Genomic DNA, 16,170 nt, shown 5'->3' with positions numbered 1-16,170 from the left:
TTCTCTAATTCGGATCTTTTCCATCAAGATATGTGGATTATTTCCTGGGAAATTAGTGAAAATGTGAAATAAATTCATCTCTCTCTCTATATATATATATATATATGGCCCCTTCTAGGGTAAAGAAAACAATCATTTGTAGACAGTAGTGAAAACATGTAGGAGGATTACTTTCTGCCAATAGATCTCTTTCACCTGAATATTACACACTGGACGTTTTGAGAGAGGAGGCATGTGTTTCCTGTACTGTTTGTTTGTCATTTGACTTGCTTTAGTGTCAAAATAGTCATCTAAAGAAACGACTAATAAAATATCATAGATATGTATTTATCAATGTGATCAGTCGAAAGCTACATCCTTGATTATGTTCTACTCTAATGTTGATATTAATAGATACATCACACATATAACCAGAATTACAAATAAATTATGGTGGGTCTTACAGTTTAAATTTACACTGGCATCCTGTAAAGTTATAATAATATCATCAACTTTAAGCGTGATAAAAAAAGAACTGTTTAACCTATTGAGTAATTAAGACTGCATCATGCATTGGTGAAGCATCTCATTGAATGATTTTCTTGTTTAGAGATTAAATTCTTCACAATTTTTATCGCATTACTATTTTCTTTCACTTACGTGTATTGGCAGATGTTTCAATTGGCGTGTTTCTTGTTCCATTTCTGCCCTGAACATCTACAGTGCTGGAGTCCTCCATGATCCCACTGCCTCTGAGTGGGTCACTGCAGGGATCTGAAACAGTCCTCGTGCCTGAATAGAGAGGTGTTACTTCTTCTGGTGGAGAAACATCTGTCATAAGAGCAGAGAAATAAATACCTCTCAGTACCTTCAGATCACACCATGTTCTTCTGTTCACTGGACTGGCTACTTACAGTTGGACTGTGTTGTTGAGGGATCCTTCTCCTCACTGTAACGCTCAGGGAACGTATCGTTGGTGTCAAAGAACTCCTTGATAATAGAGAAAAAAAGAAAAAAAGAAGTTTAAAGTGTAATTATTCGACTCATAATCCCGTTCACAATCGCTAATGGGAAAATTGTAACTGTAAAAATAAGCTGTTTACCTCTTCCTCCCCTGAGCTATCCATTCTGGGTCCAGTGTCAGTCGTGTCTCACTCGTTCCAGATTATTAAATCTGCTTCTCTCTTAAAGTAATCAGAAACAAGTTTATGCTACATGTTTAGTTCAAGGCCAAGTTAAGTCAAAGAGCAAAACTCTGAGAAGATCGCCTGATGGGTAGAGGCCATGAAACATGATGGATAAATAAATCCAGTTTACACAATACAACAAATTATCAAACTATTATCAGAGTAAAAGTATTTTACATGTTATTTAAATTATTGAATTGATTGAAGTTGTGATGTATAAGTGATGTGGTAATGCTATAGCTGGTTTGAGGTGATTTCATTGAAGTTTTATCCTTAAAATCTATTACAATGCATCATATTTTATAAGCCTCATAGTTTGAATGTCAAATCTACAACAGTAAAATAATAGCGTCAGCTGTCCTGCAAATGAAGTTGAGTATAGAGTCTAGGGGTGCAACGATTAGTCGATGTCGTCGACAAAAATCTATGACCAAAATAGTCGCCGACGAATTTACTCGTCGATGATTCGTTGGTTACGTCATAGCGCGTGTTTCTCGTGCCGGACACCGGTACTAAACGTCGTTTTACCGGAGGTGCTGATGGAAGTAGCTGAGGAGTGAGCCATCTCGCTCCCTTCCTATCTCTGAAAGTCGCGCATGTGCAATAGCGATAAAACATGGACCGATGTCGGCGTCTCCTGCCGGGCGCAGTCGCGCACCAGAAAGTAAAAAGTTCCGGAGAACTTCACCCGTAACAGCCCGAGAAAAACAACCTGCAGTATCTGTACAGAGGACCTGCGCTCCATGGAAGCATGACACGCGCATGTGAGGAGGAGGAGTCACGTGTGACATCGTAACGGAGACGATGCGGACTCGCCTCCGTCAGATGTTATATTTAAACGTATATACCTGCGCGCAGGATTCTAGAATCCATTACAACAATACGGTTTAACTTTTTTTTAACGAGTTTAAAAGCGAAATATTATCCTATTGCCTGACAAACGTCTTTTTTTAAATCACAATTATTTAGTCCGAAGAAGACTGTAGATTCGTTTGTTGATGTTTTTATTAATGTTATTTTCCCTGTCCTTTTTTGTTAACACGAAAAATGGATACTTGATTTTTAATTTATTTTTAGTACCAGCACTTGGCCTGTTCTTGGTTCACTGTAAAAAGGGAAACTTAAATTTAAATTATTTTTTTTTATTAGCACTTTGCCAGTCCTTGGTTTTAAATGGACAAAAACTTGATTTGTCTTTGCTTTTGTGTCAACTGTACCCTTTTTTGCAACAAAGTTTATTAAGAGACATTTCTTTTAATGAAGTATCAATCTTTATTGTCTTTATTTTCAGTCATCACATGCCTCGAACAACCTCAAGCTAAATTGAAAAGCTGTTGCTAAATAAGAGCAATTGAGAATTTGTGTCATTCATAATCTGATAAGTCGATTAATTGTTTCAATAATCGGTGACTAATCGACTATCAGAATAGTCGTTAGTTGCAGCCCTAATAGAGTCCAGGTTTTACTGTAAAATAGAAGGAACTTAACGGAAGTCACTATAATTTGTTTCTTTTTTCTACCTTGAATGTATTTATTTATTTGTTTATTTAATGATCTAACCATCAGGAAGTTTAGTGGACACGAAATAACACAAATATATCACAAGAACAGCAAAACAAAACAAAAAAAACAGCTACACATTAAAAAAATGCGGAAACAGGGAGAAGCCAAAATAAATTTATTTATCAAAATAAAAGCCTATCAGAAAGCTTTGAATCTCCGAGGGAAATGTGGGACTCAAGTTTGAGGGCAGTTTGCTGTCAACTCCATTTCAAGTGGAACCAGTTCTGCCAACATGGGTGTATACATGAGGGACATGCAGTTATTCCAGTTCCAGTAGTTAATAGATCACATAATGTAGACAACAGATTTAAAATGAGAAAAAAAGAGACGTGAGTTAGTTTGGAAGCGTCAACATTAGAGCTTCAGAAATGAATAACACGATACATCTATCTGGGACAAGTACGATATTTTGTTGTTCATGCACAGGAGTTAGTTGCTTGAGTTTTAAGAGCGAAGCATGGGAATTCAGAATATCTCCATAGTCAAGGGCTTAATAAAGGTTGACTGCACTGAAGTTTGACCGTTCAAAAGAGACACCCTTTAATCGGTGCAATATTGTAGGACGATAATAACCTCCACTTAAACTGTCAAGCAGATACACATTTCCTGCTTGAAGACTCACGTTGCCACATGCCAAGATTGTATCGGCAGTATCAGGACACAATGCTTGTCACTTGTCCAAATAATAAAGGTTGTTCTCTGACAAAATAACTAATAAAACATTATAGGAACTCACCTTTGTAGAGATCTGCCGCAGTCTTTCATCCAGGATTCGTAGTTATCCAGTTGCTGTAGATATAACATCACACCTCGCTGCATATGCCAATACACACCTGTGCTAGCAGACACCCTCCTTTTATTCTGTTGGTCAAAACACTTTCACTTTAGGTTTGATCATGTGATTTCCCAGAATAAGACGAAGAGAAGTTTACAGTAAATGAAAAATATGGCACTTGATAAATACTCAACTGGCTTAGAGTGTTTCTGTTCCTTGTGTTGCAGAATTAATTTGCTAGGAAATCAATGTACACGATGCGGGAATCACTGAATGTTATACACAAATATTCACTATGAAATGACAAAGATACTGGTTACGATACTACAACACTTGAGGTATAACGTCTATAAATATATTTGAAAAGGTTAACTCCCAATGTCATTAGAACTTTTTCATTGACACAAACATTTGACCAAGATCTAAGACAAGAAAGGATTCAATTTACTTGAACTCGTACTGCAGGATTTCCGCAGCATCTTAAAAAGTCTGTTTGTTGTATAGGAGAACTACGGCTGATTGTCTGACCAAGTTCAGACTGGGTTCTGTAGGCGCAGTTTGAAACAGGAATTAAGACACAGGTATAAATGATTTGCATACGTGTCCTTTGAAGATAAAGCATTCTATTTCCCGCTGTGATTTCGACCTCTTCAGGCAGTGTAACAGTAAGAGCAGCAACAACCATCACACCTGTTGAGTGCCATTACAACAGGTGAGGCTGATGCATTATTGTTTATGTACAGTGGAAACTTTCCTTCATTCAAACTCATGCTGTCCCATATTATTAGATCAGTGGTTTTCAAACTTTTTCCTCCCCAGGCACATATAAGGTCAAACCAGAATAGCGAGGCACACCTATAATCTGAGTCATGCGAAACCAATGTTATCTCCTAGCTCTCCTTTACTATAGCTGTCAATCAAGGTCTTAGATGTGTCCCACACTAATAATTCCAACCATCTGACAACTGCGCCATGGTGAAAATTAGGGTTCCAAATGTTTTTTGGGGTTAGAGAATGTGTGAGTCATTGCTCCTTAATAAATACTTGTTGAACCAACCGAGACCGGCTCTTCTCATATTTGGGATAAACGAACACAACAGTAGCTGTTGAGTCTGCCACTGTACTTCCTAGAAGTGTTTTACATATTCAGATGCAGTACCAGGAGGATGTTAGGGTGCTGGACTCACATAGTTTTCAGGATCCTGACCATAGCATCTCCTCTGGCTGTCTGAAAGGTGTGTCCCTATAGTTCATAGGAACACCATGGTGTATTCATATTTTTCACTATTAATATTTGTTTAATTGGGTTTACACTGTAATGAAAAGTGCAATTTTAAAAGGGACATTAAACAGATTTGCTGAATTTAATTTGTATTTTTATTATATAAATAAACAGACTTTTTACACAGGTAGGTGTGCGTGAAAGGCTCCATGATTCAGCTTTGCTTTTCAAGGACGAATAGTGGTCCTGTCGAAAAAAAACAGTTACAATATAATATTTGACATTTATATCCAGTTTGGCCAAAGCAATGCTTATATGAGAATGACTTACAGGGTTTGTATTTCACAAGAATTACATAAAAAGTTAGTTATTAAAATGCATATTTTAATTAAAAATTATATTTGTATAGTCTTCTGAAGCTGAAATTCCGGTTTTCAACCATTCAATATCTGATATACATGTTAACAACTTTGAACATGGACTGTGGATGTGAGCGATTTATTTCAAATGCAAGATGTGGAAACAACAAAAATATAATACTACAGAGTAAGTATAACTTAGATATTTGAGCCCACAGGAAACCAATGATAGCTTCCACCCGGTATGAGAGAAGTTAGTCACCAGCGTTGTCTTGGGTTTGTTTGTTTTCTTGATATTACTGCCTACCAAGGTGGTGTGGGAGAGATGTATACAGTGCCCAACTGCTCTTGTCAAGAGCTTTTGTAAAAGGGAAAAATGTGCACAATGTTCAACACAAGACAACTGCCTCGGGTGTGTGACAGGCAGTGCTCTGGAACAGACGACGGGACAGCGGCGCAAGGCAAGGTGCACGCCGCGGGGACGAGACATTGGGAGGAGATTGGATACAGACTCTCAGCCTTAAATGTATCAGTTAATCAATATCGGAAGAATGAAAGGAGAGGAGGAAGGAAGCAAGTGAGGAAGTTCAAAGGCATGGTCATCTTTCTACCCGCAAAGTTTGCCACATCCCTACTCAGTCTGACGGAGGATCTGCTGGATCAGATCCACGTGAACCCTTTTGTACTCGCCCCGGGGCGTTGTGAAGAAAACCTCTCCACAGCACGGCTACAACGACACGACTGGAGGTGAAAACCAGGTGTTCAGTTTGGTCTGTTTCAATTCCTTTGTCTATTTTCTAAAGCAACACTCGAGGGCGCTATTTCGGCAGATTCACCACAGGGGTGCCCAACAGGAAACGGGAATAAAGAAGAAACCAAACCGGGTGGCAGGACAGAGACACACAACATCTGGTGGAGGATCCAAACTGTACATTTTTAAGTGTAAGAATCAAACAGACAAAATATTTGTAAATATTAAGTTTCTTGATTTTTCAGATTCCCCACCTCATCCCACAGAGCACACATGACAGATGCTTTAGTTAGCATTAGCTGTTTTCCAATTAATATAACTATAACTAAATTTGAAACATGCTACTAAATTATGTGGTTTGCGATCATCGAAGCCTCAACTCGTCTTGTCCCCCCCCCCTCATAATTTTGCCATCGTTTTGTTTCTCAACGATCCTCCCACTCCTGATGGATCTGTGCTGCGTGATTGCTGTGACATCCAGAGGCTCAAATACTGAGGAAAGCCATCTTTGCCTTTTGCCAGCTCACTAATGTAATGGCCAGTGTCATGGACAGGACTTTTACAAAAGCGGTCAGTTAAATGTCAGCTCACTTCACATGTAGCAATGTTTACATGTTGCCACTCAATCACTTGTGGGACAGACATGAGGGCTTTGATACCATTAGATGCCTCATATCCTCATCGAGCGACGCCATCACACCTGCCGCCCAGCGTCTCCCCTCCACACACTGTGTTGCGATGTGTTTGAGGAGGTTGTGTTGCTCTTACACTGACGCGATGTAGCAGAAAAGAGTCTCGTGTTCCAATTGGTTGAGGGACGGACGATGATGTTTCATAGTGGATCTGGTCATATGTATGTGGACACGCGCTGGGCCTAAGTAGCTCACTGCGGCCTTGAGGCTCGCCCATCGCCAGAGCTTGTGATGCATGGAAGCACATGGTAAACAACTCACAATGACAAACACAAACACGTAAATCCTCAGCTTGCGAAGTTGCACCTGTTGTCTTGTTTTTAAAATTCTTTGTTGAATTCAGAAACCCCAAGACTTGAGATGAAGAAAATGTTAAATAATGGAGTTTAAGAAAAAAAGATGATTATTCAAAAAAGTACAGTAAAACTATATAAATAAATGAGGTGATGATATTTCTGTTTACTTTAGAAGTTATTATACACTGTATGCTGTGATTCTGATCTGGGAAACATTAAAGACATTCATAGCCAGACTGCTGATTTTGTTTCTTTATTCAGACAGTTATTGGTTATTGAAAAAAACTCATCCAGATCCATTACATTTTTAACATTCATTTTAAAATCATGTATCAAATGCAACAGAATTCACACCAAAACATTGTTCTTAACATTTTTGCAATTGCAACAAATAGACTCAGTTTCAAAACGTTTTGTTCAGTGCAACACATCAACAAAAAAAACATCCATTGTTTGGATTATTATAACAAATTATTCAAAGTTGTAAGAATTGTAGTTTCTTTACCCTAGAATGGGCCCTTTATATTTAAATACTTTATATTTATATCAGGAGCAGGTCATCTGTTTATTATTTTACAGACGACATCAGGACCCAGTGTACAGGTTTTTTTTTCTGACATGTGAAAGTGTCATTCTCCTGAAGGAAATCTTAGAGCATTTTTTGGCTGGCTGCAACTCCACGGATGTGCTGTTCTAGAGAAACCGGCCGCACTGTTAACGTCTGTGTGAGTCTGCAGTGATTTTACCGATCAGAACCTCAGCCCACAACGTTCGCTTGAGGGCTGAGGGGTGAACCACTGTTAACTTATCTCTGGCGTATTTTTAAGAGCTTTGTTCTCTCCTCGCATGTTTCTCTCTCTCTCTCTCCTTCTGAACTGACCTATACACCCGTTCCGATCTGTATTTAGAATACAGTTCATGTAACATAGTTAAATCTATATTTAAAGGGCCTGAACGCATCTGGCCGCCATTTTGAAGCCAAAGCTAAACTAGAACAAAGAATCCTTTGTTCCACCTCCTCCTTTGTGTCTCACACGTGGTCCGGCGGCCATTGGAGATTATTCATCTCTAGACCCGCCCTCAATTCTGGCTCTAAATTCATAACGAACCCGCCATTTTGTTTTGTAGTTTTAAGCCTAACATTGTCGGCCTCCATCTTAGATGTGACGTCACTACGTGACTGCGTCATCGCCACGCCCCCTTCTTTTTCTCTCTCTCTCGCACACACACACACACACACACACACACATTGATAGACACAGACAGATACACACACGCACAGAGACACATAGATGCATACATGTGTGTTCTAAATTGTGATAAGCTGCTGCCGTTGTTATCTTTGAAATATGGGAGTTTGTTAAAATGATGAATCATTAAATAGCATTAACTATATTTCACACATACACACACACAGATACACACATACACATAGAGAGACACATACACACACACACACACACACACACACACAGATAGACATACATAGGTAGACCGCAGGTTTACATGTATTTTCTGAATTGTGATAAGTGCTGCTGCTGTGTTTATCTTTGAAATATCGGAGCTTGTTAAAATGATGAATCATTGAATAACATTATAACTTTATTTCCCCTTTTTAATAAATGCTTTTGTAATTAAAGTATCTGTAGTCTGTGATTATTTGTGCATAAGTGTGTGAATACAGCTGGATTATGATTGCCTGTGCTCGAACTTAGAAGCCTTCACTGTTTATTAAATAATCATTAATATTAGCTATTAAGATTATTAATTTAACCAATATCATATGAGACTGATATTTATAGCTTGATTTCGTTGGTCCCTGTAACCAGGGTGGTGCCCCTCTACGATAGGTTATGGCCTTATCATTTTTTTTCATTATTTTTAATAAATAATCTTTTATTATTTTAATAATCATATTTCATGATTATTAATAATTAGCCAACGTCAAGTCTACTCCTATTGCACAACACTGCAGTCAAAGTGATAACTATTTATCATGACGACATTTGACATTAACCAATTCATTGCGATATATTACAAAAATAAAATTGACATTTTAGCAGTATCAATGAATTATCACTCTTTAACTGTAACACATCCGTTTACAATCGTCTTTGAATCGCCATTTTGATGTATTTGATGTTCATATTGAAGGAATACAATTTTACACCTCACTAAAGTGATCATAAAGTTAGTACAGTAACACAGAAGTGCTTCAAACAACATATTAGAGTGAATTAACTTGACTGAAGCTGAATGGTGTGAATATCAACTTTTACTACTTAAACACACTCAGCTGGTCCTTGAACCAGTCTAGCAACTGGTGCTACATCAAAACAATGCACTGCTAACCAAGCGAGCAACTACCTTAGCCATTAGCATTAGAATTAACATCGATACATTGATATACAGCTCTGAAGCACGTTGGGAACAATAGACACCATTCTCATGAGCTCAGCCAGTTGGTGTTTTATTACGAGAGACAACAGGCTAACATGCTACACTCAACACAAGCCCCCTGTTCTTCTCAGTCGAGATACTAACAAAAAGCAGCTGATTCATGTTGACACATGGGAACTGCTAATGTCCTCGGGCTGTCCTGAGCTGTTACGTACCAAGGAAAGTCTGTTTGCAGGTGTTTTCAGGAGGAAATCCCAAGCGGAAGTTGCATCACAACAACACGTGCCAACAAAGGACATTAATCAGGTTTGTGTCTGATCAGGTTAATCTCTAATCAGACAGCCTGTTGTCTCTCAGTTCATGTTAAATGACATTTTGAGACTCTGTTCTGCCTGCAGACGTGTGATATCTTTCCAGGTTGTAGGAATATCAGCAGGCTTTGCACTATGTTCTTCTGCAAACTCCTCATTGAACTTTGCCATTACATATTTCCAGTAGTCTGATGCCTCGTAGCTTCCATCTGGAGGAATGTTCCAGTCTGGGTAAATATCTCTGTAATTTTTATATAAGTGATATTCACCGTTAGTAGCATCACAGCGAAATAGGTTGTCACTCACTACAGATGACGAGCATATGTCAGTGACTAGTTTTTCTGTTTGTAGCCCCATGCATCCATTCAGACCCTTTGGCCTATGCAGTGAAGCCTCATGCACAGAATGGTTACCACCTCCGGACACACAGGCCACTCCACAGAAGGGACACTGTTTACCACATCCAATCACTTGTGTGAAAAGCTCATTCTGGGGCTTGACATCAAGCTGTTTAAGTATACTCTGGATGCCTCTTTTTTTAAACTTTTGCTTTAGAATTTTTTCCATTTTATTCACAAACTCTGTGAACCAGTGGGCAAACTGTTCCTGGTTTGCTTTGTTGAGGATCATGAAAGCACCAAGTGCATCCTGGGAGATGACCAGTGTTTCACCAAGTTCCTGACAGAAGTTGTTAATGAATGTATTCAAGTCAGCACTTGTTTTCTTTGTGGCCTTGTGGATTGCAGCCTTTATGCTTCTGATACTTGAGTCAAGATGCTGATCCACTAGCTCAAACATCTTAGAATCTTTTGATAAGTGTTTCACTGTTTGGTCGAGTATCCACTTCTTTACATATCTCTCATATGAGCGAATGTACCTTGCGTACTCCCTAAAGCTGTGCTTTGAGAGCAAATCCAGTAAAATGTCATACTGGGAGTAGACTCTTGCATTGAACTGTGATTGTTTCCTCATTTCATGAATGATATCATGACCCAGTTTACTGTAGACAAAGTTTTCAACTGCAGGCTTCAAACATTGTTTGGTGAATTCTTCTGCTTTCTTCCGGCTCTGGTCTTGTTGCTTGAACACATCTTTAAAACTATCAAAAAACATTTCTTTGTTTTTGTTCAGACATAAGTAAGGGTCATTCTCCTTTCGGAAATCATCGTGCATTTTCTGAAAGACGCTGGCTGCAATGCCACAGATGTGCTGTTTTAGAGAAACTTCAAACTCAATGCCTACGGTTATATCCTGATTCTTTTGCAGCCTCTCATCAATTATGCGAAGGATCTCCTGGATGTAAGCATCAGAGTAGTCTTTAGGTTTTTTTGCATCTGCTTCATGTGCATCTGCTTCATGCTCTTCTGTTTTGTCTTTTTCCTTCATATACTGAATGCATTCATCTATGATGTTGTCAGCTATCTTCTGTAGCCTGATTGTGGGATCTTGAATGGGTAGCCAATTGCTCATCACCTTTTTAGCTCTGTTAACTATTCCTTTGGCTTTATATTTGAAAGGCGTTTTGCCACAATCTCGCAGGTGTGTTTTGCTCAGCAATTCACATGCATGACTTCCTTTGGGCGAGAGATTTATTCTTAAGTAGTGGGAGACACTGGTGGAGACAATTTTTGGCTTTTTTTTGGAAAAAGACAGGTTCTTTACTGTTTCTTTCCACATCTTATCAAATTCTTGGTTCAGTTCTTCATCTCCCATCTGGACGTTTTTCTTTCGACATTCATCGATCAGTGCACACACTTCTCTTTCAATTTCTTTTGTGTGACTTTCTTTGATTTTTTGAACTTCTGTCTGTCCCTGTTTGATTTCAGCCGCTGCTGTGAGTTGACTATACACAGAGCTCTGCATCTCTCGTCGAAGACTCCTTGCACTGTTTGCAAATTCCTCTTTGTATCTTTCTACAAGATGGACATGGCCGTCTTTTTGCTCGAAAAAGTTTTTCAGTTTTTCAAGAAGCTCTTCCTCCAATTCCATCAGCTTTGTGGAGACTTCACTTTTCAAACTCAAGATGAGTTCTTTCATGTCAACTATTTTCGATTTGGAAGCAGGTGTTCCTAAATTTGCGATGGTTGTTTCGGCATTTGTTATCCACTTGTATATGGATTCTTTGAAGTCCCATTCCCACTTGTTGAATTCTGTGCATACCTTCATGTATGCTTCAGCCACTAGACTGTTTCTGAAGCTGAAGATGAAGTTTTCATGCTTCACTGCCTTCCACAGGCTTGACATCCACTCTTTAAACTTCAAGATGTCATTAGCAGAGGACTCACAGTTTCCTAGTATCTGTGTGATGTTTTTCTTGAACTGATATACAGCTTCGCTGTAGCCTGCATTGACTGGTGCCATTGGTGGGTTTCCATTCCAGAGTCCAGGAAAGTACCAGCTCCCACTTTCTGGATTGTACTCCATGACATCAGTGAAGCACTTGTTCTTTTCTTTCTTCTCCATTTTGGCTGCTGCCTGTGTCATCTCGTTTAACTGATCCAAGAGCAGTTTCCTCTCTCTTAGGGTGTTCTCATTGGCTGAAACATCTGACACATTCTGGTGAACAAACTGACATTGAGGCTTTTTGCCCACCTCTTTCATCCTGAGAAACGCATGCACAACTATTTGTAGGATGTCCTTCATTTGTGTGGAATTCTCCATTGCAATATTGATAATGGTGATGTCACTCAGCCCCACAACAAGTGTTGCAAGCTCATTGTCGTGCTCATGGCTATCATCCAGTTGTGCAAGCTCTGCTGACCTTAAGCCCTCAGTGTCAATGATGACCATGAAGTCACAGTTGAGGTCTTTTTTGACATCTTCATTGATTCTGATGAGCAACATAAAAGCACCTCGAGTGCATCGGCCAGTGCTGACTGCAAACTGCACTCCAAACATGGTGTTAAGAAGAGTGGACTTTCCTGTGCTCTGAACTCCAAGAACCGTGACAACCATTATCTTGTTCTTTGGAATCACCAGTTCATTGAGCTGAGAGAGAACATCACTCACCCATGTGAGAGGTATGTTGGATGCATCTCCATCTACAAGCTCCAGGGGAAATCCATCAAGCAACAAACCTGCACAGACTTTGGGCAGATGCTGTAGTTGTTTGCGTGACAGATCGTGTTCTGGAAGGGAAACTGAAGCTTCATAAATCTGACCCATTTCACGGAAGAAGTGTTCAGTTCCCAGTGAGCTGTTGGAAAGCTCTTTATCAATGACTTTGATGGCCTCTGTGTTCTCTGCATCTTTGCATTTTTCTTTGTATTGCTTCCTGAGGCCAGACAGTTTTTCTCGAGACAGGTTATCAAGACTCATTCGCATCCATTTCAGGAAATAACATCTCTCTATGCCTTTGCTTGATATTGCACTGATGAAGCACGTCATGGCATCTGACATGTTTTTAGAGCTCTGTTTCTTCCGAAGGTTTTCTTTCTTTTTCTGAAGCCCTGCTTTGTATGTTTCTATGTCTTCAGATTCAACATTTTTCAGTCGAAATTCTTCCTTCTCGAAAATTGTCAATTCCTTCCATATTTCGCCATGCAAGGGAAGCTGAGTGGCTTTGTAGTCAGGGATGTTTTGAATTTTTGATGTTATGGCGTCTGCATTTTCCTTGGCAGTGTGACACTCTGGACAGTCTTCATCAACCAAAATTCCCAATTCATGGGCAATGTCAGCCATCTTCTCAATGCACATCTTCTTCTTTGTGTTCTGAATAACATCGTTGACTTTTTTCCGCAAACCTTTGACAAAGTCTGCATAATTTTTCTGCTTGGTCTTTGTAATGATGTTTGATGTTAAGCCCAGCCTTGTTGCTACTTTTTTGAGAGCATCCATACTAAAGCATTTGCTTTGTTGGTTACCGACCAAAAACATCTGTGTCTTGTGGTGGAGGTTGGTTAGCAGCTTGCACTCAGGGTCCAAATTGTCAAAGAACACAAACACTGCTGCAGATGTCTGACACAAGAAAGAAAACTGAGTTTCAAATGAAGCAATGTCCCCACGAAGGTTAGCTACAGCTAATGGCTCACTGAAAATATCAATGTTTTTTTTGCCAGATGGAAGGTACCAAGTTACTTCAGTCAGTCCATTGGATATTCTTCTTGGGGAATCACCACACTTCATATCACGGTGAACAAAAAAGTCATGGTACTCTTCAGAATTACTCAAAAGCTTATTGAGTATCTCTGACTTGGACATGGAACATTCCCCCAGTCTCACAAAAGATATCATTGGAATCTCAGAGAGAACAATTCTTTCTTCAGTAAAACCCTTGGATTGTAAAAGTGACTGAGTTCTGTAGGTTTTAACAATGTCTCTCATGGCCCAAAGCATGAGTTTGCACTGATCTGTGTCACAACCTGGAAGCAGGAGAGGCACAGAAAACTGACACATGGACATTTTGAGGGCCATTTCCTGTTGCACAAAACCATCAGAACACAGGAAGAGAGCAGTGATTATGTCAAGGGGGTTTACCTCGTCATCTGAATCTGTAATGACGCCCAGATTATCAAAGTCAAATTCAGTCGTTCCCGTTGCGCCGTCATTGGATGATTCACATTCTGATTTTATATTTCTCGCTGTCACATTAACCATCATTAGTTTCTTTAAGAAATACCATGAGAGATCTGAGTGCCACTTGACAGGTTCATCAGTGATGGCCTTCAGGTCAATCTGAAGTATTTCGCTCAGTGTTAGCTTCTTTGTGTAGTGCTGCTTCAAGCCCAGATCCTCCAACAAGGTCTGCAGTTGTGTCTCTGTGGGCATGAAAAGAATGATTATTAATACATCTGCCAAGATCAAAGGTCTATCTCAGCATGTTAAAGAGAGAGTGAAAACCTCCCCCTGAAGCCGTATACCTGCATCTAAATTGAATGGGTTCCTCCCTGATCCATACCCCATTCTTCCACTAAGTCTCCTGGTAATCTGACCAGTAGTGTTTGTGAATTGGTGCGAACGAACAGACAAACAACTTTTCCCTCAAGATATGTGGATTATTTCCTGGGAAATCAGTGAAAATGTAAAATAAATTCATTTATATATATATATGGCCCCTTATAGGGTAATGAAAACAATAACTTGTACACAGTAGTGAAAACATGTAGGATGATTAATTTCTGCCAATATATCTCTTTCACCTGAATATTACACACTGTACGTTTTAAGAGAGGCGGCATGTGTTTCGTGTACTGTTTGTTTGTCATTTGACTTGCTTTAGTGTCAAAATAGTCATATAAAGAAACTAGTAATTAAATATCATAGATATGTATTTATCATTGTGATCAGTCGAAAGCTACATCCTTGATTATGTTCTACTATAATGTTGATATCAATAGATACATCACACATATAACCAGAATTATAAATATATTATGATGGGTCTTACAGTTTAAATTTACACTGGCATGCTGTAAAGTTATAATAATTTCATCAACTTTTAGCGTGATAAAAAAAGAAATGTTATACATATTGAGTATTTAAGACTGCATCATGCATTAGTGAAGCATATCATTGAATTCAATTTTTGTTTTGAGATTAAATTCTTCACAATTTTTATTACATTACTATTTTCTTTCACTTACGTGTATTGGCAGATGTTCCAATTGGTGTGTTTCTTGTTCCACTCCTGCCCTGAACATCTACAGTGCTGGAGTCCTCCATGATCCCACTGCCTCTGAGTGGGGCACTGCAGGGATCTGAAACAGTCCTCGTGCCTGAACAGAGAGCTGTTACTTCTTTTGGTGGAGAAACATCTGTCATAAGAGAAGAGAAAGAAATACCTCTCAGTACCTCCAGATCACACCATGTTCTTCTGTTCACTGATACTGATAATTGAGGGAAAAAAAAAAAAAAAAGCAGTTTAAAGGGTAATTAATCGACTCATAATCCCGTTCACAATTGCTAATGGGAAAATAGTAACTATAAACACAAGCTGTTTACCTCTTCCTCCCCTGAGCTATCCGTTTTGGGTCCAGTGTTAGTCGAGTCTCACTCGGTCCAAATTATTAAATCTGCTTCGCTCTTAAAACAATCAGAAACAAGTTGATTCTGCATGTTTAGTTCATGGCCAAGTAAAGTCAAAGAGCAAAACTCTGAGCAGAGCGCCTGAGGGGTAGAGGCGCTGAAACATGATGGATAAATTAATCCAGTTTTTCACAATACAACAAATTATCAAACTATTATTATTAGAGTGAAAGTATTTTACATTGTATTTTACTAACCCTAACCCAATTATTGAATTGATTGAAGTAACCCTAACCCTAACCCGTGATACTGCTATAGTTGGTTGGAGGTGGAGTTAATTTCATTGAAAAGTTTTATCCTTAAAATCTATTACAATGGAGGGGTGCAGCGGAGCAGCGACATGTGAAGACGTGTCTTGGTGAGCTCTGCTGGGATTGAACATTTCTTTAATATTCCTCTTCTCCTTCTCATCCTCTCCGGTGCGAACGTGTCTCTAAAGTGCCAGGTCCCTCGAATTGGTTGTTTTTTAATTTCTAAACTGCTCAGAATGCCTAAATATCAAAAGCCGAAGTCGGGGCCGGACGCCTCGGACTCGCCTGATGCTGATCCGGCCGCGGAAGCAAGTTCAGGGCCGGGTCTCGAGGCAATCATGGCTGCCATCAAGCAATCGG

General features: G+C 39.3%; 1 protein-coding gene and 1 long non-coding RNA gene across 2 annotated transcripts; both read right to left on the bottom strand.

The window, feature by feature from the left end:
• Positions 1-645: 645 nt before the first annotated feature.
• Positions 646-3,532, bottom strand: LOC132996001 (uncharacterized). The gene is made up of 4 exons (XR_009677061.1): positions 3,466-3,532; positions 1,083-1,163; positions 894-969; positions 646-810 (listed from the first exon to the last, which is right to left on the bottom strand). It is a non-coding gene; the product is annotated as an uncharacterized LOC132996001 (long non-coding RNA).
• A 6,025-nt stretch (positions 3,533-9,557) lies between these two features.
• On the bottom strand, positions 9,558-15,196 carry LOC133028813 (up-regulator of cell proliferation-like). Its single transcript, XM_061095848.1, has 2 exons — positions 15,118-15,196; positions 9,558-14,292 (listed from the first exon to the last, which is right to left on the bottom strand). Exons 1-2 carry the CDS (start codon positions 15,194-15,196, stop codon positions 9,578-9,580), a joined length of 4,794 nt encoding a protein of 1,597 aa, XP_060951831.1. The 3' UTR covers positions 9,558-9,577.
• Positions 15,197-16,170: the final 974 nt, after the last annotated feature.

The sequence above is a fragment of the Limanda limanda genome, chromosome 22 (assembly GCF_963576545.1).
Source record: "Limanda limanda chromosome 22, fLimLim1.1, whole genome shotgun sequence".
Lineage (NCBI taxonomy): Eukaryota > Metazoa > Chordata > Actinopteri > Pleuronectiformes > Pleuronectidae > Limanda > Limanda limanda.
Note: the sequence above shows the minus strand (reverse complement) of the source record. Positions and strands in the feature narration are given on the sequence as shown.

Excerpts from the sequence above, each read along its gene's own strand:
- LOC133028813 (XM_061095848.1), bottom strand. The coding sequence starts at position 15,196 with ATGGAGGACTCCAGCACTGTAGATGTTCAGGGCAGGAGTGGAACAAGA. Across the intron at positions 14,293-15,117 it reads TGGAACATCTGCCAATACAC|AGACACAACTGCAGACCTTG; the intron begins GTAAGTGAAAGA and ends TCATGCCCACAG.